This window comes from Semicossyphus pulcher, unplaced genomic scaffold, assembly GCF_022749685.1.
Source record: "Semicossyphus pulcher isolate SPU_LCO1_2020_fin unplaced genomic scaffold, fSemPul1.0.p SCAF_16, whole genome shotgun sequence".
Lineage (NCBI taxonomy): Eukaryota > Metazoa > Chordata > Actinopteri > Labriformes > Labridae > Semicossyphus > Semicossyphus pulcher.
The window spans coordinates 9,676,792-9,701,285 of record NW_027211670.1 but is presented as its reverse complement, the minus strand read 5'-3'; the positions used below and the strand labels follow the sequence as shown (position 1 = coordinate 9,701,285).

The following is a 24,494-nucleotide window of genomic DNA, read 5'->3' as shown; positions in this document are numbered from 1 at the left end:
GACAGGAAATTGCAATCCTGACAATGGCAATATTGTGAGATAGAATGGCTTCCTCTTCAATAAAGATCATATCTGCATTTAATTTGAACCCTTTAATCAAAGCTTGCATGCTTACATAGAGGAAAGGAACAACCAGGGGCTTTAAATGCAAGCTGCGACCAACTATACATCAACTGGGGAATTGTACATACTGACCACAAACCTGACAGTGATACTGTTGTGGACTGGACTACTTAAGTAGGTCCATTGAATCTGGCATGTCCAGTGTCTGTTGTTTGGCCTTGTGTCTTTGACAGACCACCTGGTAGAGGCCACCAGAGGTCATGCCACATGTTAAAGTTAATAAGGCCATTGATAGGTGATATCCGGGCCTGGTAGCTGCTGAGTTGTTAACTGAATACCTGCTCTACCCCGGGGAGACTGATCATGACGTACTGTGCTTCATGGCCAGACTGCAGACCATGTGCTGGACTGTGGACATGGTGCAGATTATTACTTCCACAGACAGAAAAACAGACTGTAGCTCTGGGAAATTAAAGCCCCAGAGCAGTTTGGTTATGAGACAGGTTCCACGCTCAGGATAAGATATTTCTGGCTCAGGTTTAATCAACAGTTCAACGTAAGAAAAAAAGAACAAAGAAAAGAAAGTATTTTTGAAAACAATATGGCACAAAGAATGTTTTGGGGTTTTATCTTATCTTTGCAACAGCACATTTTAATTTAAGCTTTATTGGCATGACTGTATCAGAGACAATATTGCCAAAGCGTCAGTGATAATCAGATTAAGAGGAAAGAAATTAAACACACAAAAGGCTCAATTCATTGTTCTCTTTGTGTGTGTGTGTGTGTGTGTGTGTGTGTGTGTGTTTATGAAAGACAGTTGAATGTTTTAAATTGTGTGTGTTTGTGTCTTTTTGTACATGTGTGTATGTCAGTGTGTCTTACTGTGTGTGTGTTTAAAGTGTGCACATATTGGTTTATATTGATGTTTTTCCTGTATGAGCGTCAGTGTGTGCGTTTGTTGTTTATGTGTGTACGTGTGTGGGTCAGGTCATGATAAGAGGTGATACATTTTGCTGCTATAAACTCATATTGTCTCTTTTCTCATAGTAAATATGGGAGTTTCTCTCTGATAAGTTTTCAAATTCAGAGGATGATGAGGTGAGATAGCTCTTTTTATCTCATCCCTTCGCTATAGCCAGACTGTGCTCGGTGACTCTGTTCACGCCCAAGGCTTTTCTTCATCTATTTTTTACAGTGGGCAGGAAATTTGCTCAAGTGTCTCAACCATAGACTGTATAAAAAGATGGACGACGTGACAGCTCCCCAGAAGTGAAGTCAAAACATCTCTGTCACCCCCTGCTGACTGGCTGCAGTACAGGTCATAAAGCCCGCCTCCTCCATGTTAACAGATGGGACATGAGTCAAACTATAAAATCATAATACACGTCAAATAAATGTTACTCAAACATGGTTTCTGTCATTATAGCTAGTTATTACCATGCTGATTTACATCAAAGTGTTCATTTTTCTGACAAGTTTATTTTTAATTAGTTATTTGATGCTGTAAAAAGGATGATTGACAGCTCTGTTTTCAAATACGGCTCCTGCCGCCGATCTGTTCCTGATTAGCAGTTAGAGTGGAGGAGGATCGACAACAACTAAAACTACAGTAATTGAAGTTTCCATATCCAACACAAGAATCTGTTCTGCTGTTAAATATGCCGATGTATCTTTATTTCGGTAAGTTAAGGGTGTGTTTATGTTAGCGGAAGTGGCTACGGCGGCTCCACCCGCCGATCTCTACTGCGCGACACTGGCTCCAAATGACATCACCAGCGCAAGATGGCAGCACCCGTCACGGGAAGTATTTTGGCTTCAATTTTCTACAATAAGGCTGTGTTCGAAATGCCGTACTATACACTGCGTACTGCGTTCGTCGGTAGTATGTAGTACAAACCTTTTCAAATTCATTTTGCAGTATGCTACGCCAGGCGGAAGTAAACAATAACAGCCGCTTCTTGAGCTATAGCGCACCCTTCTGCTGGAATGCTGCTGCTGTCCGTCATTTCAACTGCCGCTGTGACGTTCCAGCGCTTTGCATTGTGGGATACAGTAGGCAAGGAATACTGGACTGATGCATACTGGAGATTTTCTCCAAATCAGTATGACATCCTGGCATTTTTGGCATACAGCACATTTAGCTTTTGTTTGCATACTGCATACTACATTATGACCAAATCAGTACTGCTAGTATAGTTTGGCATTTCGAACACAGCATAAGAGTATATGGAGACCCGTCGTCCATCTTTTTATACAGCCATTGGTCTCAAGTCTCTACAACCACGCAACAAACTCTCACTCTTCCACCCCCTGTACCGCTAACAGATGCTAGCTAGTTATCGTCTTTGTCTTATTAACTTTTACAAATATTTTAAGTATTTTCAGATAAATACATAATTATATAAAATCTAAATGAACTTGTATTCAATATACCTATGCATATAACCTACCGTGTTAACAGTGTGATAATCTGATCATACGAAAACACCTGATACCTTTAGACCACAGTGATAGACAACTGTAAATCATGTGACAGTGAGCAGCAACTTTTTCTCTTCTATATGAAAATAAAATCTCCTGAGAGTTTCCCCTTTTAAATGTAATGTCTCTTAATATTCTCGTACTATAATTCCATTATCATATCAAATCTCCACAGACCCTCTATCTCGCTGTATTACTTTAATTGCTGCTTTACATAATAATGAAATCCAGACTGTATTTGCGTGGCACGACTATATTTAGAGTGCAGCTATGAAAGGCCTGCTGTTTAACATATCTCCGTGGCATATGGTGTATTATGATAATTACGCACGTATTACTTCAGTACATGGGTTTGTGAAATTGAATGAGCTCCAGGGGCCCAGGGGGCTGCGTTGCTCCCACTAACCCAACCTCAATCTCTGAGCGTGAGAGTCACTGTGTGCATGTTGGCCACCCCCTTCAACACACTCACACACACATACCTTGCCATCTGTTGACACATGCAGCTGTTCAAAAATAGCCCCCTACCAGAAGCTTCCCTGAGTGGCTCACTGATAGGCGGAGCTGGATCTTGTTGTGTGTCTTCTACGACCACGTGTTTGCCGGCAATGGTCTGAAAGAACTTCAAGACAAGTTTGACTGGAAAGTTTCGGTAAGTTCTGCTTTGTTCGTTGTGAATTTTGACCGCTATACATCTGGGAATTCCTCCTTGATTTATGTTTCTGTTCCCTGAAACAGGGTGGCAGCTTGAATAAGGGTAACACATCTCAAAATGGAGCCCGTTCCAGACCAATTCATGGAGTTCCACCCAATCCACGGCACCAACGTCCGACTGGACAACTCAGGAACCCAGGCCACTCGCGTGGAGAGCTTTGCAAATGGAGTCTGCTTCAGCAAACACCCTCTAAAGCCGGGGGAGATATTCCTCATAGAGATCGAGGATAAGGAGCTGGGCTGGTGTGGCCACCTCCGCGTAGGCCTCACAGCCAGGGACCCCAGGGGCTTAGATGTGGTACCTGAATACTCCATCCCGGACCTGACGGACGTAGGAGACAGCTGGGTTTTCGCCATCACTCGCAACCACAATAAGGTCATAGAGGATCCAGCAGCAGAGGGTCAGGAGGCAGGAGACGGAGGACACAGGCTTGGACGAGTGGAGGCTGAAGGTGGAGTAGGAAATGAAGGAGGAGGAGGCAACAGCAAACCAAAGGCTTTCTTCACTGACTCTCACTTGTACATCGAGAATATTCGGATCCCAAGAGACAAGCTGGTGGGACGCAGCAGGCCGGGACGTTTCAGCCACATTTTGGACGACTTGTATAAAACCAACGCTCTGCCTCCCACAGCCAGACGCAGCCGGATAGGAGTCCTGTACGTTCCCAAAGGCCGAGACCTGGCTGACATGCACATTGTCATCAATGGAGAGGACATGGGGGCTTCTGCAAAGGGGATCCCTGCCATCCAGCCTCTGTATGCTGTGGTGGACGTGTTTGCTGCTACAAAGTGTGTGCGGATCGTGCAGGTGGAGTATGGATGTGAGTGTCCCACTGGTGCTTTTATGTAGGATGAAACAGTGGAACTGGCTGGCTAACGAGGTAATCAGGGGCAGGTGTGTAATGAGCACAGGTGCTGGTAATCAGGGGCCGGGAGATGCGTGAAGCAGGAACTGAAAGGACAGGAGATGTTAAATTTCAAAATGAAATAGGAAAAGTAATATGCAAGATTAAATAATTGTTACAGGGGCCATTTCTATTTTCACTGTTGTTATTTTGTGTCTCGTTGAAGTCTTTTTGCATCTCTTTGTAGTGTTTTTGCATCCTTATATGGTCGTTTGACTTGTCTTTGGTCTGTGTCTCTCATTTTACTTCAATGTTTGCTCACTTTGTGCCTCTTAGAAGTCATTTTGCTTTATGGACCTTTTATGGTCACTTTGTAACTCTTTGAAGTCATTTTTCATTTCTTTTTGGAACTTTTCAAAGATATTTTGCATCTTTTTTTTAAGCCGTTTTGGCTCTTTTTCCTGTCAAAAGTTTTTGGTCGCTTTACTTAGAATTTTTTTTTAATGATTTTGGATCTCTTTCAAGTCAATTTGCATCTTTTTACAGTGATTTTGAGTCTCTTTGTGTCTCCTCATAGTCATTTTTGCTTTGTTGACCTTTTGTAGTCCATAAGCACTACTGCAAGTATGAATGAAGGACACAGACCTGGAATGGACACAGATATAAACTCTGAACTCTCTCCTAGCTTTTACCAAGAAAAGGATATTTATTTTGATTATGAAGCTCCGTGATTCATCTACAGCTATACAATAAAGCAAAAAGAGAAATGCTTTTGGAATATGACACGCACTGATAACACCGACACCGTCTGAGGTGAAAACTGCTCATTAAAATAAATTCACAGTGTTTGGGAGGTGTCTGTGTGATTCTGCTTCCTCCTCACCTGTAAGCCTTTTTTTTTTTAGCCATTTTGGCTCCTTTTCCTGTCATTTTGCATTTTTTCTGTTCAAGTTCAATGATTTTGGATCTCTTTGTAGTCTATGTGCATTTTTTTTTACATTAATTTTGAGTGTCTTTGTCATCACTTTGTGTCTCCTCATTGTCATTTTTGTTTTATGGACCTTTTCTAGTCCTTTTGTATCTCTTTGTAGTTCTTTTGTATTTCTTTGTAGTCTGTTTGTATCCCTTTGTAGTCTGTATCTCTGTAGTTCTTTTGTATCTCTTTGTAGTTCTTTTGTATCTCGTTGGTTTCATTTTGTATCTCTTTGTAGTCCTCTGTATCTCGTTGTAATAATTTCGTATCTCTTTGATTTTGTTTTGTATCTTGTAGTCCTTTTGTTTCTCTTCGTAGTAATTTTGTATCTCTTTGTAGTCCTTTGTATCTCGTTGTAATAATTTTGTATCTCTTTGATTTTGTTTTGTATCTTGTAGTCCTTTTGTTTCTCTTCGTAGTAATTTTGTATCTCTTTGTTTTCATGTTGCATCTCTGTTGTCCTTTTGTATCTCTTTGAAGTCCTTTGTATCTCTTTTTGAGGCTCCTTATAAGTAAACTCCCACACACAGTTCAACTTGCAGAAAATACATTTATTTGCTTTTATGTTTTTTCAGGTTTGCCTGATGAAGCACAAGCACTGAAATGTTGCAAGCAAATAAATGTATTTTCTGCAAGTTGAACAGTGCGTGGGAGTTCACTTGCAATTTTGACAGATTGTGTCATGTTTCATCTCTTTGTGGAACCTTTCTAGTCATTTTAGACCTTTTTTTAGTTGTTTAGGGCCTCTTTGTAGTCATTTTGCATGTTTTAAGTTGTTTTTTGTTTGCTTTGTAATCCCTATCAATGTTTCCGAATCATCATTTTGCATCTATTTGTTGTCATGTCTTTTTTAGTAATTTTTAGGCTTTGCCTTAGTTGTCTTTTCATATTTCTTTACAGAACTTTGGTGTGTTTTATATTTGTTTGACTTTCCATCAAGTAATATAAACTGTATAGCTTTGGTCCTGGGAGTGGTTCAGTAGTCATGCATCCTACTTCATTATTTCTGCAGTTTCTCTCCATTCCTGTACCCTGCTAATCCACTGTCCTCTCTCTGTTGCTTCAGTCTCGTCCCTGCAGACATTGTGCAGGAAGGCCATCCAGAAGTACATCGTGCACAGGATGGCCATTGACTGGCTGGAGCTGCCTGAGGCTCTAAAGCACTACTGCAAGTATGAATGAAGGACACAGACCTGGAATGGACACATATATAATCTCTGAACTCTCTCCCAGTTTTTACCAAGAAAAGGATATTTATTTTCATTATGAAGCTCCGTGATTCATCTACATCTATACAATAAAGCTTAAAGAAAAATGCTTTTGGAATATGACACGCACTGATAACACCGACACCATTTTCTGAGGTGAAAACTGCTCATTAAAATAAATTCACAGTGTTTGGGAGGTGTCTGTGTGATTCTGCTTCCTCCTCACCTGTAAGCCTGTGTGTTAGAAATAACTGGTCGGACTGGAGTACACTTTATGTATATGGTACATGATGATAATGACAAAATAAGAAAAATCATATCTCCTCTGCTGCATTTCCTGTCTGGCTTTAAATAATTTGTCATTTAACAAGAAAGAAAAAGTTGTAGCAATGACATGCCATACAGTCCTGTTGAATTTGACCACATATATGATCAATTTAACATCTACATGCTAAAATGTATTATTCCCCTTAATGTAGGCCTACGTAAGCATGAAGAAACATATATATAGTATAATATCTGTTTTAGTTTGAACTTGTTCCTCCGTCAACCTGCCTCCTGTTGTCAAACAGCGACATCTAGCGGTCGTAGAACAGAACGGCAGTGGGCGGAGCTTCCGTGAAATCTCCATCCAGGATCACTTCACACGAGAGCAGGAGGGAAACAGGAGAGCGTCTGGTCGTCTGTCAGCGCCGTTTGAGGGAAACATTGAGCCAGATTAGGATTTGTTTTTCTTTCCTCTGCTCTGTGAACAAACCACATCATGTCTTTCTGTCAGTTTTTCGGCGGTGAAGTCTACAAGGATCATTTCAAACCAGGTGAGCCGACGGAGGCAGGTTCACAGCGAGCGGTGATGTGATGTAACCTGCCTGTAGTATGGATTATATAGAGGATAACGTTACCAGTTCACGTTTCATTTCGGCTGTTTTATGTTGTTTAGTTTTATTAATATATGCAGTTATTATGTAATAGCCTATCAGTCGTGAGTAGAGAGGAATGAGGTGCAAACACCTGTTTATACTTTACGCCGTTAAGAAAGAGCAGTTTACCTTTAAGATTAAAGGTATCATTCTAATAGAAATAGAAAGTCAATTGAACTTATATAGCCTTTTTTTTTGCTAGAGACCCCTTAGAATAAAGAAATTGGGACCCACCATCACATTTAAGGACACGCCAAGTTTTTTAATATTAAAGTTTTTCCCCCCTTTCAAATAACATAGAAAATGGTAATAATAATCCTTTTATCATCTTGTGACCCCAAAGATCAACAACAATACAACAACAAAAATGAAAGAAAACAAGAAAATAGTATTGATGGGTAATGTATGAGGCAGTCAGGTACAACTATAAAATCATCAACCGACATAGACACAAATTTAGAATAGATCGAAATAAAGGTTTTGGCTAAAATATTATACGAAAAAACAGATTTCCCCTCAACTGAACTGGGATTTGAACCAGGAACCCTCTAGCTGAGAAGCGAGAGCGCTAACCATCACACCACCATGCAGCCCTAGACAAGTGTCAGTGTCACGTAATTCAACAGCAACTGTCCTCCACAGGTATGTACGTGTGCTCCAAGTGTAACCATCCACTGTTCTCCAGCCGCTCCAAGTTCGCCCACTCGTCTCCCTGGCCGGCTTTCACCGACACCATCAGAGAGGACAGCGTCACCAAGATGATGGAGACGCTCACTGCCTTCAAGGTCACAGTCACAGCTAACGTTATATAGTTTATCAGTGACACAGGGCTGACACACAGAGGCAGACAACCTTTCACGCTCACACTCATACACGTGCAATGTAGAGTCACCAGTTCACCTAGTGAGCGTGTCTTTGGACTGTGGGAGGAAGCCACACATGCACTGGGAGAACACAGATCAAACATATGCTTTATCAGGATCTGACACAAGATGATGTGACTTTTGTGTGTTTGCAGGTTCTGTGTGGGAAGTGTGGGAACGGGCTGGGCCACGAGTTTGTGAACGACGGGCCGGAGGAGAGAGTGTCACGTTTTTGAATATTCAGCCACTCGCTCAAGTTTGTCCCCAGCAAAGGTAAGATGACCGCGGACAGATTCCCTAGATCCCAGAAGAAAAAAATAATCTCAACCTGCCTTCCAAAAAATTACCCCTGGTGAGGGAGGGACGTTTTAAATGTGAAGTATCTTCAGCCAAAAGCATAAAATAGCCCACAGTGACGTCTGCTCGTTCTTACAATTAAGTAGGACATTGTGTGTAGAGAGAGGTGTCGTTTTTGAGGGTGTGTTTATTACGTTCCCTTGTGCACCAATAAAATTTCATTCATCTCTTTATTGCGCCGAGGTCACAGCAACAAAGGGACTTTAATAGCTTTAAATTCCTAAAATAGATTACAGACATGGCTAAATAGAACTGGGATGGTGTGAAAAAGCAGGTTTGTGTGTCAGAGCTGGAAGAAGAATTTGGACAGCTCGAATGTTAAGGGGCCTTTCTGTGTTATAGTAGTGAGCATGTTTCTCTTTTGTCTCCGTCTCAGGAAAGGACAAGCACTAAAGAGCGAGGTCTGAGTTTTCACACCAGCTGCTGCTAAGGTATCTGCTGCTCGGTCCAGGATCAGCGAGCAGGTCGGGTCAGTGTGTGACGTGGACAGGAAGAAAAGGCCTGAGAGGGACGTCCTGTCCGCTGAAGGATCTTTGACCGGCCTGTGACACAGTGACTGGACCACACCACACCTCTGCTGATATTCCCTCACCAAAAACATGTTACATTCCTTAAATACCTCATATTTAGATACATGTTAACTCTATAATAAAGATTGTATTGCTCTTAATAAAGTACATCAGTAGTTATTTTAGATATTTAAACATGCAACAACAGTTTCTCCCAGCAGACACTCACCAGTTATTGATGATAACTTTTTAATGATCTGTTTTTACATTATATTGCTGGTATCATTTACTACTTTACTTCCCAAGACAAAATGTAACCATGTTATCTATGCACTGAAGAAGTCTTCCTTCTTTTTTTGTGTTCATTCTTAGGGTATGCAATTTATTACGAAAAAAGTAGTTGTAAAATGTTTTTGTCCTGTACTGTAAGCGGATTTACTTGATACTTTTTGCTTGTACAAAAACATTAAATTGTGTCTTTTAGAACTAATTTTCATTTTACTTTGAAAAACCAATTTGAGTCCAGAGTTTTGGGGGGTAAAAAAAACGAGGATGTCGATTTATAATCCATTGTAAGTGTATTTATTCATATATGAAAGAACAAACAAATAAAACAAATAGTTTCATAGATTTTTGTTTGTAATGATTTATTTGCAGTGGTGTAATGTAAGGTACTTGAACCTTACTTACATGTTATGACATTGTCATGGCCTCCACTCCTACCTAGCCTGCAGTCTCTCCCCCTCCCCTTTCTGTGTGTGTGTGTGTATATATAATTGCAGAAGCCAGGCTGCCAGCGATCAAGCATCACAATTAGCCCTGCTATAGAGATCCGGTCCTGACACCTCCAAGACGGCATATCGTAGACTCTGTGCACCTTCGTGCCAATTGAACTATAACTGTTTTGCCAGTATCTTCCATACCCTAACTCCCGTTTCCTGTTCCTGAAGTTCCTCCAGCCTAACTCCTGCATCCGTCTCCAGACCTCCTGCTACCCTCGTCTTCTGGCTCTCTCTGCCCTGGACGCCTGCAGCTCAGACTCTACTTTGACTAACACCCTTGCACTACTCTCTGACTCCAGCCTCTGCTTCTGCACTTGAGTTCTCTAGTCAGTCGTAATTTTATAACTCTAAACAACAGTTCAGGTGGAAATATGTATATCCGCCATATCTATCTACATGGAAATATGTGTAAAATGTGTCAGAGCTAGCTTAGTTATTATTTATATTGTCATATCTTTTAATCCTTTTATTTGCCCCCTTATTTTTGTCTATCTTTATCTATATTTATGATCACTTTATTTAATTTGCCTGTTTTTTTGAGCTGCTGTAATACGAAAATTTCCTGTTGGGGATCAATAAAACTTCTCATCTTATCTCTTAAGACTTTACATTCGAAACATACCGCATGTTAAGCAAACAAATGTGATGCTTTATAAAATATTATACTACTCAGTGGTATGTAAAACAGTTAAAATGAGGTCTATTCCACCTATTTCATCACTTAAATACATCAGTGTCTGAGCAATAATAAAATTAACAGTAATGTATACATTTTAAACTCAATAGAGGACTTATAATAAAGTATTTGTACGCTGGGGTTTACCATTATTACTTAATTAATGTATGTGAATACAAAAATCTGTGCGTGTTGAACTTTCAGTCTAGAAACTGATGCTCCCAAAACTGACCTCTAGATGGCGAGCTCATCCTGCTGCATCACATCTCCTACATAGAAGTTGCCAACAGAATGAAAAGTCTGATAAAAATGTAATACTATTTGTTCTTTAATATCTTGTATCACCTGCTGCACATGCCACCACTCCGAAGTTTACTTCATGAAAACACGCTGCGTGTGTGTGTGTCGTCTTGTATTTTGGTTAATTACGTACGCTGGTTTCAGAAGCACAGGGTGCTCAGGCTCCCTCTGTGGCCCAGCTGCAGGCCATATTCTCGGGCTTGGGGGTTGGCAGAGACCCTGAGGTTCAGATGAGTAGCCTGGCCGCCTGGAGAGAGACCGAGGGCTATCATTACATAGGATGTACACTCACACACACACACACAGTCCCAGAAAAACATGCACCAATCAACACACTGCCATACTCCTCTTGAACCTCACATATAAAGTATCGCTCACGTCTATTTTCAAATTATGTTAACACACACATCAATGACACACATACACACAGAACACAAAAACACCCACACTGTACTCCATTTTATTGGTCTCCCCACAGACAAGTTAAGATTGAAGCCTATTTTCTTTCAAAACATCACTTCTTGTAGTGTGCAATTACAGGAGGTCATCATAACATTCATAGATGTCGTTGAACTCTCAGCTCTCAAGTAATTTTAATATACCGCTCCACATCCATCCAACTCCACTTCTGCTCGCTGCCAGGAGTATTGAAATGAGCGTCGGTGTGGCAGAGAGGCCTGACCTTGCATTGAGGTTGTTATGGCTGAGTAAATGTCCTCTTGTGTTGTCTTGGCATGCGAACGCCAGGCAGTTTATTCCCTCAACAGTGGGTGAGTGTGTGTGTGCATTTTTTAGCAGAGGTGGTCCGCTAGTAATCAAACCCACAACCTTGGCAGCATTTGTGTAGTGAATCTCTACAGTAGTGGCTGTGACAGATAACATAAAGTAAATAGAGGGAGATGAGAATGTGATTGCTACAGTAGATAGCTGCTAACTCTGTAATTAAAGTAAATAAAACAACCGCTACATCATCTTGTGCTATTATTCCATCAGTCTGTGACGTTTGGTGCATTCCAGCCATATTTTACCTTTTTAATTGACTAAACTTGACATTTATTGTAGTTTAATTAAGTTTTGCTTTCCACAATAGCTTTCATTTTCAGAGTTACTCCTTCATGTCCCCCCATCCTTCATTTTCTCTTTCCTCTTTAATCTGATTCTGACAAGATGGGTGTCATCCTTATTAAAAACCTTTACAGCCATGCTAGCAGCAGCTGTGCTAAAAGCTAAATTATAAATTAAATAACAATGAGATACTAACATGCTGATGATGAAGATATTATTTTAACTAATGTAACCATTAACCTTTACTGTGTTAGCATGAATGCTAACTGTTCAATTAGCACTACCATGGGAAATATCAAAGTTTTGTACATATTAAAGCTATGCTAGGCAGTTTAAGAGATTACCGAGCTTAAGCTATACTTTTTTTTAAGTATACCAAGAAAAACTAAGCCCTTCCATTTTGACATCCCTCAGCAATCAGTGAACACTTAACGTAAACTGCCTTACACTGTTTCACTGCCATTCTTGTTAGCTTCAGCTTGTTAGCTTCAGATTGTGGAAGACTTGGGTCATAAACATGATTGCAGGGGTAAAATGTTCAGAAGTAGGTAGGTATAGTTAGACAGGCAGGTAAGAATGTAAAACATTTCACTAGGACTGAATGAAAATAGTGAACTAGCTTATTTCAGTCCTATAACAACAATTGAGTCATGTACAGACCGTGCTGCTCCTAATGTTTGGCAGTCTGAACATTTTCAAACGTTAAAAAAAGGTGTTATGTTGGGGAAAAAATAGTATCACCTTCTTCATATCCTCCAAAAGACAGGAAAGTATGCTGGCTTCCACACTTTAAAATGTGAGCTCCCTCCCTCTGAGCGCCTGCACAGCAGCTTCGCCCCTCTCTGAGCTGTGAGTCTGCGGTGTTTTTTGTGTAATAGCCTATGCTGTTTTTTACAGTATTGTAATTAACGGGTCTTACCTTTGCCGAAATTTAAACATCATGATGCAGATTTGTCAAAAGTAAAAATGAAGCTTTGTCAGGTCTGCCCTCAAGAGGAGAAGAAAACTACTTTTAAAATGCTCGTTTGTTGAACGGAGGTCGGATCGGTCCTTTCTGATGCATTCGAGGGAGTCGGGAAATCTGAACGCTGAACGGCTTTCGCAAACTAAAGTTGTTTGTGTCCGTTTTGGCTCTTGTTTGTGTTATTCTCATTATGTGTTTGCCCTACAATCTGGCACAAGGCCACAGCTCTTTGGGCTATGCCCATAGTCGTCATTTAATGATAATCACCTGCTATTTGATTTGTGTTACCTGTTGTTTGAACAGTAGTAATACAGCCTTGATATTATAAGAGGCTTGAGGCATTTGCAATAAATCTTGTCAAGCTTTAACAGTAAATAAGTGTCATACATACATACTTAATCAAATGAAGAAAATTATATCAATTTAAAGGGAAGCAATGTCAAAAATCTCAATTTTTTCATTAGGCAGGGTATGTTGTCTTGATGTTTTAGTTTATTTAAAGGTGTCCAGAGTGTAGCAGCCAGAGAGAGAGAGAGAGAGATTTGTTATTTCTGATGAAAACATCCTGTTTTGTTTACTTGTATTGCTTTTTCCATAGAAATGTCATTCCTAGTTAATAGTTTAATTTGATAGGTCATTTATGTTGGTATATTTATAGCTTGTTAGATGTTTATTTTGTTAGTCACTCAAGTTTCCCCTTTTGTGTGCCTTGGACTAGTCCATTGTGTATATAACCCCCACGTGTGTCATTTGAAGCGAGGTCTATTTAGTTATAGTTTATTAAGTTATAGCTTTAGTTCTTTATTGCTTAGTTGACTTCCTTTCTTTATTTCATGTGTATATTCAGATTTACCTTAATTATTTCAGTTTTTGAGATTTTTTTAAAGTACATTTTGTCATTGTTATACCTTTGCGTGATCCCTTACAATAACCATCCAGTTGTTACAACTTTTGAAACCATGCAGGACCAGTGGCTGCAGTCCGCTCCACTTACGACTGCAGAGAAAAAGTATATTTTTCATCGTTTGCTTTTTCTTTTGTTATTGTCTCTACAAACTGAACACATCTCTTCATGTTTTGAGTCAAACATTTATTCAAGTCATCTCTGAATACTCTCTGAGACTCATTTCATGATTTATCAACTAAAATTATTTGATTGTTATTAATGATTTTATGTAATTATTGTTATGATGGGTATACCTATTCTGCATACCTTAAACAATGTTATACCATAACACTTTCTTCAGTTCACCCAGAGCTTTCAAAAAGTTATTTTTAAAGGTTGATGAAAAATATAATGAAAAAGACATGAAGGCATCATAAAGTGAAAACATTAGGTTTGATTTTATATATGAAAAGTTGTTTTTGCAGGATGATCCTGTTAAAACTGTTTAAATCTTTGTCCTGAGTGTCGTCTCAGGGCGATCCTGCCTCTTTAGATGGAGTTTTGAGTCTGGTCTTCGCTCTGTCATCTGTTTCATCATCCTGGGGCTGTCCTGCATCCCGTATCTCCTCCTGAGGTCCTCAGGGGTCCTGGTCCTAAGCTCCTGGTCCTGCAGTCTAAAACCAGGGCTGGAGGGGAACAAACAACAACAATCGTGCCTTAGCATGAATGAAGGTAAATAGATTTTACCCAGAGGGCCTTGTTATGTACTTGACATACAAACATGACACACCTAGATAACCATTATCCCTTTCATAATCTTCCATGTGATCTCATTTGCCTAATCTCTCTTTGCATCTCGGGGTTATTTCTCATCTTTGAGCCGCACTGTCGTCTTTTTAGATCATATGGGGTCTTAAAGCACTTCATGGATTCAGGGATATCTAAAAGCGTTTCTTTAAATTAGAGCACTTTATACTTTAACAAAAAGTAGAGCCATTTTTCTTCAAGTTACCATTGTTCCTGAGAACTGTCCCTCATCTTTCACCTCCGCGCTGGTCATAGGCCTGTTCCCTCATCTTTCCTTTTGGGGCTGTCTGTCGTCTGTTTCGTCTCCCTGGGGCTGTCCCGCATCCCGTATCTCCTCCTCAGGGGTCTTCTTTTAAGGTCCTGGTCCTGCAGTCTAAAACCAGGGCTGAAGACAAACAAACAATCAGACAGGATCAAACTTATTACATCAGCATGAATTCTTCTGGTATCAAACTCACCTTTTCATATTCCAGTTGCATGCTAAGTGAATCCATCATGTAGAGTTGATTTACTTACCTACTGAATGAACCTCTACAAGATTCCACTTTGATAAGCTACATTTAGAGGATTCATCTTGCTGCATCTGTTTGTTTCCCGCTCGTAGTGATGAGAGTAACTGGGAGGCAGTGTTCCCACTCCAAATGCCATTACACATTTCTCAGCACTGTGGTCCTTGTGACTGTCTCTAGTGTTTGTACAGTGTGGACATACGTCAAATTAGCAACAGACAGCAAATTAAAACACGTCTCATCACAACATATTACAACTCATCACATTGCTATGTTTATGCACCTTTAAAATGACTGTATCAGTGTAATCTGTAATTTGGATTTCAACTGCTCCTGTTGTAGTTAATGAAAACAAACATTTCAGCTAACTCCAGTGCATTAAATCTGTTCCATGTTAATTAATGTACATTCTCTTTTCAAATGAGGAAATAGAAAAACAGCCCATTACATTACAGCCCATAACATAAGACAATAATGGACACTGAGGACGGAGGGGAGGAAGTTCAGTGGGTTAGCATTCTGATACTTTAAAAGTGTTACACCAGCAGCATTGAAATGATGCATCATGTTTAAGGACAAAGGAACAAACTTTATCAGCCTTTTCAGTCTACTACGGGTTTTGTTTGGTCCGTATTTCCATTTGTACTTTGTCCGAGCTGCCTGCCAGCTGTCTGGTGTGGTGGATAAAGTGTTGTCTAATAGATGCCCTCTGTGCATGTCTTTTAGCAAGTTGTAGTGAAACCAGTCTTGGTGGTGCCTGCTCTTATGGCAATGATTCGGGCTGTGTGACACTGATATAGCTCTGTCAGACTGGGCTACCTTACCTTTGTTAAAAGAGACTTACTACAACACATGGGTTATTTGCCCATAGCTGAGGCAGTGGTTGACGGGCACGCCTGCACGCCGCGTCTCTGGGGCCCACTGCTGCTCCGAGATCCCCTGTAGTTTAGCCTGGGACCGTGAGATACCCAGTTTCCATGTGTGGCCGCGAGGAGGCACTGCAGGAGTCTTGGTGGTGGAGAGGCTGCATGCTAGCAGGAGAAAGCTTTAACAACTGTCTGTTAGCAAGGTGAGCCGGCAGCAGCAGCTGTAAGCAGAGAGAGACAGGCAGAGAGCACGGACCGACTACCAGCTCCTCTACACTACTGCGCTACTGCATGAGACACTCCACACACCCTGTGTGCAAGCACACCCACACACCCACATTCACACGACGCAGACAAACACATACATTCACACACACACACACACACACACACTCACACTGACGCAGACAAACTCATTCATTCACACACACACACACACACACACACACACACACACACACACACACACAAACACACACATAAACACAGACAAACACACACATTAACACAGACACACACACATTAACACAGACACATACACGCACACAGACAAATGGACTGTACTTGTTTAGCGCTTTTCTAGTCTTTGTTACCACTCAAAGCTGCTTTTACACTACATATCACATTCACCCATTCACACACACGTAAAGTGCCCAACTGTCAATCACTCCTCACATTCACCGGGAGCAGTGTCTGTTCAGTGTCTTGCCCAAGGACACTTCGGAGCTGGGGATCGAACCTCCAACCTTCCTATATGCACATGTTAACACGGGCAGACTCACATGTTAACACGGGCAGACTCACACGTTAACACGGGCAGACTCACACGTTAACACGGACAAACTCACGTTAACACGGGCAGACTCACATGTTAACACGGGCAAACTCACATGTTAACACGGGCAGACTCACACGTTAACACGGGCAGACTCACATGTTAACACGGGCAGACTCACACGTTAACACGGACAAACTCACATGTTAACACGGGCAGACTCACACGTTAACACGGGCAGACTCACACGTTAACACGGGCAGACTCACACGTTAACACGGACAAACTCACACGTTAACACGGGCAGACTCACATGTTAACACGGACAAACTCACATGTTAACACGGGCAGACTCACACGTTAACACGGGCAGACTCACACGTTAACACGGGCAGACTCATATGTTAACACGGGCAGACTCACATGTTAACATGGACAAATTCACATGTTAACACGGGCAGACTCACATGTTAACATGGACAAATTCACATGTTAACGCGGGCAGACTCACACGTTAACACGGACAAACTCACACGTTAACACTGGCAGACTCACATGTTAACACGGGCAGACTCACATGTTAACGCGGACAAACTCACATGTTAACACGGGCAGACTCACATGTTAACACGGACAAACTCACATGTTAACACGGGCAGACTCACATGTTAACACGGGCAGACTCACACGTTAACACGGACAAACTCACACGTTAACACGGACAGACTCACACGTTAACACGGGCAGACTCACACGTTAACACGGACAAACTCACATGTTAACACGGGCAGACTCACATGTTAACACAGACAAACTCACATGTTAACGCGGACAAACTCACATGTTAACACGGGCAGACTCACATGTTAACACGGGCAGACTCACATGTTAACACGGGCAGACTCATATGTTAACATGGACAAACTCACATGTTAACACGGGCAGACTCACATGTTAACACGGACAAACTCACACGTTAACACTGGCAGACTCACATGTTAACACGGACAAACTCACATGTTAACACGGGCAGACTCACACGTTAACACGGGCAGACTCACACGTTAACACGGGCAGACTCACACGTTAACACGGACAAACTCACATGTTAACACGGGCAGACTCACATGTTAACACGGGCAGACTCACACGTTAAAACGGGCAGACTCACACGTTAACACGGACAAACTCACATGTTAACACGGGCAGACTCACATGTTAACACGGACAAACTCACGTTAACACGGGCAGACTCACATGTTAACACGGGCAGACTCACACGTTAACACGGGCAGACTCACATGTTAACATGGACAAACTCACATGTTAACACGGGCAGACTCACATGTTAACGCGGACAAACTCACATGTTAACACGGGCGGACTCACATGTTAACACGGACAAACTCACATGTTAACACGGGCAGACTCACATGTTAACACGGACAAACTCACATGTTAACACGGGCAGACTCATATGTTAACACGGACAAACTCACATGTTAACACGGGCAGACTCACATGTTAACACGGACAGACTCACATGTTAACACGGGCAGACTCACATGTTAACGCGGACAAACTCACATGTTTACACGGGCAGACTCACATGTTAACACGGACAAACTCACATGTTAACACGGGCAGACTCACATGTTAACACGGGCAGACTCATATGTTAACACGGGCAGACTCACATGTTAACAGGGACAAACTCACATGTTAACACGGGCAGACTCACACGTTAACACGGGCAGACTCATATGTTAACACGGGCAGACTCACATGTTAACATGGACAAACTCACATGTTAACACGGGCAGACTCACATGTTAACACGGGCAAACTCACACGTTAACATGGGCAGACTCACATGTTAACACAGGCAAACTCACACGTTAACATGGGCAAACTCACACAGGCGGCTGTGGCTCAGTGGTAGAGTCGGTCGTCTTTCAATCGGAAGGTCAGAGGTTCGATCCCCAGCTCCCTCAGGCTACATGTCAAATGTCCTTGAGCAAGACACTGAACCCCAAATTGCTCCCGGTGGCATAGCCAACGTGTATGAATGTGATATTTGATTGACAGTTGGGCACTTTACGTAGCAGCCTCTGCCATCAGTGTATGAATGAGTGAATGTGATATAAAAGCAGCTTTGAGTGGTCGCAAAGACTAGAAAAGCGCTATATAAGTACAGTCCATTTACATTAACACAGATAAACACACATTAACACAGATAAACACACACGATAACAATCAATCAAACTGAAACAGAGGACGCTTATCTTTGGGGGCACCCTCGACCTCCTCAGCTGGTCTCTTCAGTCCTCTGCTCCCACGCTGACGGTTCCTCTCCATCAGGGCCCGCAGGTTCACCATCCACTGCCGAGAGGGGTCCGCCGGGACGGAGGTCTTCGGACTGCTGGTTGGGGGCGGTGTAGCAGGTGGGCTGGGTGGATCAGAGGAGGAGTCAGAAGAGAGGCTCCCAAACACGTCAGCATAAGAGGTGGAGGGTTTAGGAGAGGAGGTCAAGGGAGAGTTAGGAGGTTTGTCAGAAGAGGAGTCAGAAGAGAAGCCTGAAAACGGGCTCCCAAACACGTCAGCATAAGAGGTGGAGGGTTTAGGAGAGGAGGTCAAGGGAGAGTTAGGAGGTTTGTCAGAAGAGGAGTCAGAAGAGAAGCCTGAAGACAGGCTCCCAAACACGTCAGCATAAGAGGTGGAGGGTTTAGGAGAGGAGGTCAAGGGAGAGTTAGGAGGTTTGTCAGAAGAGGAGTCAGAAGAGAAGCCTGAAGACAGGCTCCCAAACAAGTCAGCAGAAGTGGTGGGGGATTTAGGAGAGGTCAAGGGAGAGTTAGAAGGTTTGTCAGTAGAGAAGCATAAGGACAGGCTGTCGGACAAGTCAGGGGAGGAGGCGAAGAGAGAGTCAGGAGGTTTGTCAGTAAAGAAGCACAAGCTCTCGAACCAATAAGCAGAAGAGGTGGAGGGTTTAGGGGAGGAGGTCAAGGGAGAGTTAGGAGGTTTGTCAGGGGAGGAGTCAGGAAAGAGGCATGAAGACAAGCTCTCAAACACGTTAGCAGGAGATGTGGAGGGTTTAGGAGAGGAGGTCAAGGGAGAGTTAGAGGAGGAGGGGAAGGACTTGCGTGCGCTGCCGGAGCGAGCTGGTACACGGATCCCACGCAGACTCAGCCTTGGGATGCCAGCCTCGTCGGGGGACGGTACGAGGGTCGATGTCCACGTGTGGTGCCGGCGGACCTAAAGACAGCAATACATCCAACATTTAAACTTGTGCTGCAGGTCACATGAACATACCAAAATCTGCTCTACCATAATGAATACCAGGAAAAGTCCTCACATTTACCATCACAATTCAATAAAAACACACTTGAAGACATAGTCAACTGTCTCTGTGCTGATGGTGTAATGTGAATGGATACCTTGGATTCTACATTATTGGAAGAGGGAATGGCCTAATCAGGGAAACTCACCCTAACCCAAACGATTAAAGTAAAAACTGTATCTGTAGTCGTGTCAGACAAACTGAATATAACTGAACAACCTCTCTGCACAGCACATTTTAACACACATGTTACAGTTAAAGCTCGAATTGGTGGCCTCTGGCACTTTAAATGCACCTATTCCACCATATCCTCCCATTTTATTACGTAATAACATATTTAAATGACTTGCCCATTCAGGCCAGACACTCTGTAATATTGTAAATAAGTAATATTTTAAACAAGCCTATTCCTAACTGATCTGAACTTGATCTAAAACTGACTAAATTGTCTGTTTCACTTTGTTTGCATTCATCTTAGTAATTTTATACTAATATAAGTCAGAAAACATTCAGTGAAAATTAAAATTACAACAGAGAACTACTTGTAACCTTCCCAAGAACGGTTAAGGGTCAAATATATTTTAGTTTTATTACAGTAATAGGCCTGATAAATGAACAACTAGGTTAAGTCATATGGTGGAAACTTCTGCAAACTTCTGTATCATCAAGAAGAAAGAGACAGTGCAGCCAAATGTCTCTGCTGCAGTCAGCAGGGTTTGTTTATATTTAAAATGCCTTTACATAACATCTGATACAGATCATTCCCTTTACCCTCAATATGTCCTTAATATGTTCTGTGTTTGCCTATGTTAAGAAAAATAAAATTGTTTCATACAATTATTGACAAAACTGTATTGAAATAAAACCCAAAGTAATTTGTTCAACATTTAAATCTTCTCACAATATTTCGGTGTAACTGTGCACAGTGATTATTGAGTTTTGTCAAAAGTCTGTCAGATTTAATCAATTAAGCTTGAAAATTACATTTTAAAAAACTTTTCATCATCTCAATGCATCGTTAGGGTCTAACGTGTCAGCCATGAAACACACAGCAAAACAAATTGGGTAATAAAATAATAAGTCTTACGTCGTCCATGCTGAAACCGGTGTGGTCCAAGTCCGTCGAAGGTCAGTGGATGTCAGGTGGCGAAAAAATCTGCCGTAGGAGGTCTGATTTCGAATAAAACTCTGAATAGAGGCGCTGAAAAAAAAGTGTCGTACGTTTTCTCTGCAAGAAACTTTGTGACTGTTCAGATAACTCTGAGTATGTTTATATTCAATATCTCCGCGATGGCTATCTGTAACCATGACTCTGTTTACATTTTCAAATAAGTCGGAGTTTGTTACTGCTCGAAATGTTCTAATCATGTCAACGTTCCGACGTCACTCACCTTCCGGTCTGCAGTCGCGCTGTCGATTCTAAAAGCTTTAGGCTAGCCTACTTATTTTTTGATATAGCCTACATATTTGAAAGTTAATGTGCACAAACATTATCTAAATCCATAGACTGTATAAATAATGGACGTAGTCTCAGTGACGTCACCCATTGGTTTCTGAAGAAGCGTTTGGAAGCCCGAATTGCGCCGCCGCTGGGGGTCGCCATATTGGAAATGCCAGAGACGGCTAATCTAGAGACGGGCAAAGAGGCGGAGCGCGACCGAGCTACAGCCTATGGCTGAGCTCTATGGGCGGGCCGCATGAATCAGCCAGCTACGGCTATGAAGCTAGGCTATATGCGCCTCAGCGTAGCTAACGGTTATTATCCATAGACTGTATAAATCATGAATGAGCTGGTTTGACTTTCCCAGGAGGAGATTCTGTCGGTGACTGACGGCAGGTGTTTAGTTATCAGACTAAAGAAGTAGCGGACTCACTGCTCGCTCGCCCGGTGAGAGAGCGGCGAGCCGACACGTAACGGGAAACGTAAAAGAACCGGTCTCTTCATCACTACGGTCCGCTGTAATCTCTCCGGGGAAACGCCAACAACTCCTGACTCCTATTTACTGACCGACGATTAAATAAATAAACACTGCACAGGCTAACAAGCAGCTAAAGGGAGCACAGTATACCTGCTACTTAGTGCTAAAAATATTTCAATACAATAACACTAGCATTTAACTCACTGAAGGGCTGGAGCTCAGACTTCTTACACGGCCATAAAGTTCCATAAATCCCACAGAGACAGATTATTTGTCCAAACTTTGAATGAAAAAATCCCCAAAAGTCTCCAACAACACAAACAGGTGAAGTTAAGCTCAAGTGTCTGTGTCTGTGTTGACGTCTAGCAGACAGCCTGCAGGATCCACCTGTCAAACAAGTGATCCGACCCCTATAATTTAAGGCTTAATATAATTAAAACGGGTGTGTTATAAAAAAATTCACCCCCGTACAGTTATCTTGAACAATGCTGTAATGTTATTTCTTGTTTTCTGGAGCCAGCCTCAAGTGGCCACTCGAGGAACTGCAGTTTTTTGCAGTTTCATTTTTCAACACCTGAGGTTGCCGCTTGTCTAAATCTTACGACGAAGTATTAGGGCCTCATTAAAGAAAAAAAAAAAAAGATTTCGAGAATAAAGTCATAATATTACGAGGACAAAGTCATAAGTCAGTAATTTTAGGCTATGGTTAGCTAATGGTTAGTCTTATTTTGAAGGGTAAAATCATAAGAGCAGCCAGTCGCCTGCGCTGAAATGACTAAGATCACTTCATTTCATTTTTCAAATAAATGCTATGCTATGCTTACATGCTACCAGGTGTGTTCAATGAATAATACATAAATACAATAAATACAGCTCCGGCTCAAGTTGTGTTAAGCTTACACCTCTTTTTAGGACTTTGTGGATTGAGGTGACATTTTTTTCTACCCAAGCTGTAAAAAAAATGGCACTAGAAGCAAAGTTATCAAGGTGTTAATGTTTTCTGCGCATATTTGACCACACGAAAATGTGTGTATTTGGTCAAAACAGCCAATGAACAGAGTAAGTGGCGCCCTGATGTTAGCTAGTAGGCAAGCTAGCAATGTAGGTTATATGTGAATGTGTGAACATTAGCATTCATGTGTATGTGTTTGTTCTCAGTCTACTGACTGTACTTTTAAGTTGATTCTTCCACTCCACGATGGTTAAATCATTTAGCTGTTGTTTTCTTATTCAACTTGTAGTTTGTCATTTCATCTTCTACTTACATTTTCCACAAACGGCTTCACCTCTTTTCCTTATAACCCCCCCATTTTTCTTTCTCTGCCTCATTCTGTCTTTACCTGACTCCACACCTGACTTTATTTTTAATGACGTAATGCTACCTTCAGGAAAAAGTGAATACACCATGAAACACTGTGCTTAATTGTTTATGGGGTTTTTGCCTTCAGGTTGGTGCAGGTAAATGATACTAAGCTTGTCGTCAGTTCTTTACACTTCTATCACACTGGAAATCAGAATTTAAAGGAGTGTTTTGACACAAACAGAGTGGTATGCGTCTGGACCACAAATACGTTAACTACCTAACTGGTCTGAACAGAGATGCGGTTTGTAAATTAGCATTTCGTGCTTTACAATGAGACAGATGCATCATATTCCCATCACTGACATTACCCGATGTATGAGTCATATTTATCTTCAGGTCCATACAGCACTTTGGGTTTCATATTGTGCTTTAAATCGATAAAATGAAAGAAAATACAGACGTAAAGTGATTTCTGAAACTAGTATGAACTCATGACACATTTTCCCACCACTGAACCGGGGTTAATGGTGAATCCCCTCAAAGGGCACAGGCACTGCGTTAACCTGTCTGCCCTGAGACCCTTTAAAGACCGGGTAAATGTCTGAATCAGAGGGAGAAAATGCTTGTGTGTGGGCGTGAAAGGGATACCACACACTGTAATAAAAGGAGAGGGGATTCAGAGGATAGCTGCAGCTTCTAAAAGGTCATTTCAGTGCATTTCAATTGCACTGTTGCATTCAGGGACCCCCTTTCTGGTCTCTACAGGTGAATCCTCCATTATATACAGTATAAACAGCTTAGGCAGAAATCCCCAACCACAAAATGATTGAAAGGGCAAACAAAACAAAATTAGATTATTATCATTTGGTCTACTATGCAAACACTCTTTCAGACACAAACATTATTTTAGAGACACTCAAGGAAAAAAGTGGATAAGTGTGTTGTTATAGACGACTTATCACATTAAAGTTTTGTAATATCTTTGGGTTTCAGCTCATGCGCTCCAGATCTGATTAGATGATTATTCAAAATTGCCCCATCAGTCATCGCCGCCTTCGAGCCATAAAACAGGTGGATGACATCACGTTTATTAGGGTATATTAGAACAGCCTGCCGTGCCAAAACACACACAAACAGTGAAACGTGCATAGACAGCGAGGCACTATTGTCTAGATCTAGATAAGGAGTTAAATTTAACCATTAAACACTCAACCAGAAATGCCTCTGCTCATGGGAGTGGCTTCTACAGACTAAACAACACCTGCATCGTGGCATGTACTTTTGCGGTATCATACCTGACAGGAGTCTTTTTTTTCCAAGTGCATTTAAATGTCAAACTTCTTCTCCTGACAGTTTATTTCCTGCTATCCCA

General features: G+C 41.6%; 2 protein-coding genes across 2 annotated transcripts; both read left to right on the top strand.

The window, feature by feature from the left end:
• Positions 1-3,138: 3,138 nt before the first annotated feature.
• On the top strand, positions 3,139-6,258 carry neurl2 (neuralized E3 ubiquitin protein ligase 2). Its single transcript, XM_069665095.1, has 3 exons — positions 3,139-3,196; positions 3,283-4,079; positions 6,143-6,258. The coding sequence occupies exons 2-3, from the start codon at positions 3,317-3,319 to the stop codon at positions 6,256-6,258; spliced, it is 879 nt and encodes a 292-aa protein (XP_069521196.1). The 5' UTR covers positions 3,139-3,196; positions 3,283-3,316.
• Positions 6,259-6,948: 690 nt separating this feature from the next.
• On the top strand, positions 6,949-9,529 carry msrb1b (methionine sulfoxide reductase B1b). Its single transcript, XM_069664929.1, has 4 exons — positions 6,949-7,102; positions 7,847-7,989; positions 8,223-8,340; positions 8,801-9,529. The coding sequence occupies exons 1-4, from the start codon at positions 7,048-7,050 to the stop codon at positions 8,815-8,817; spliced, it is 333 nt and encodes a 110-aa protein (XP_069521030.1). The 5' UTR covers positions 6,949-7,047; the 3' UTR covers positions 8,818-9,529.
• The last annotated feature ends 14,965 nt before the right edge of the window (positions 9,530-24,494 follow it).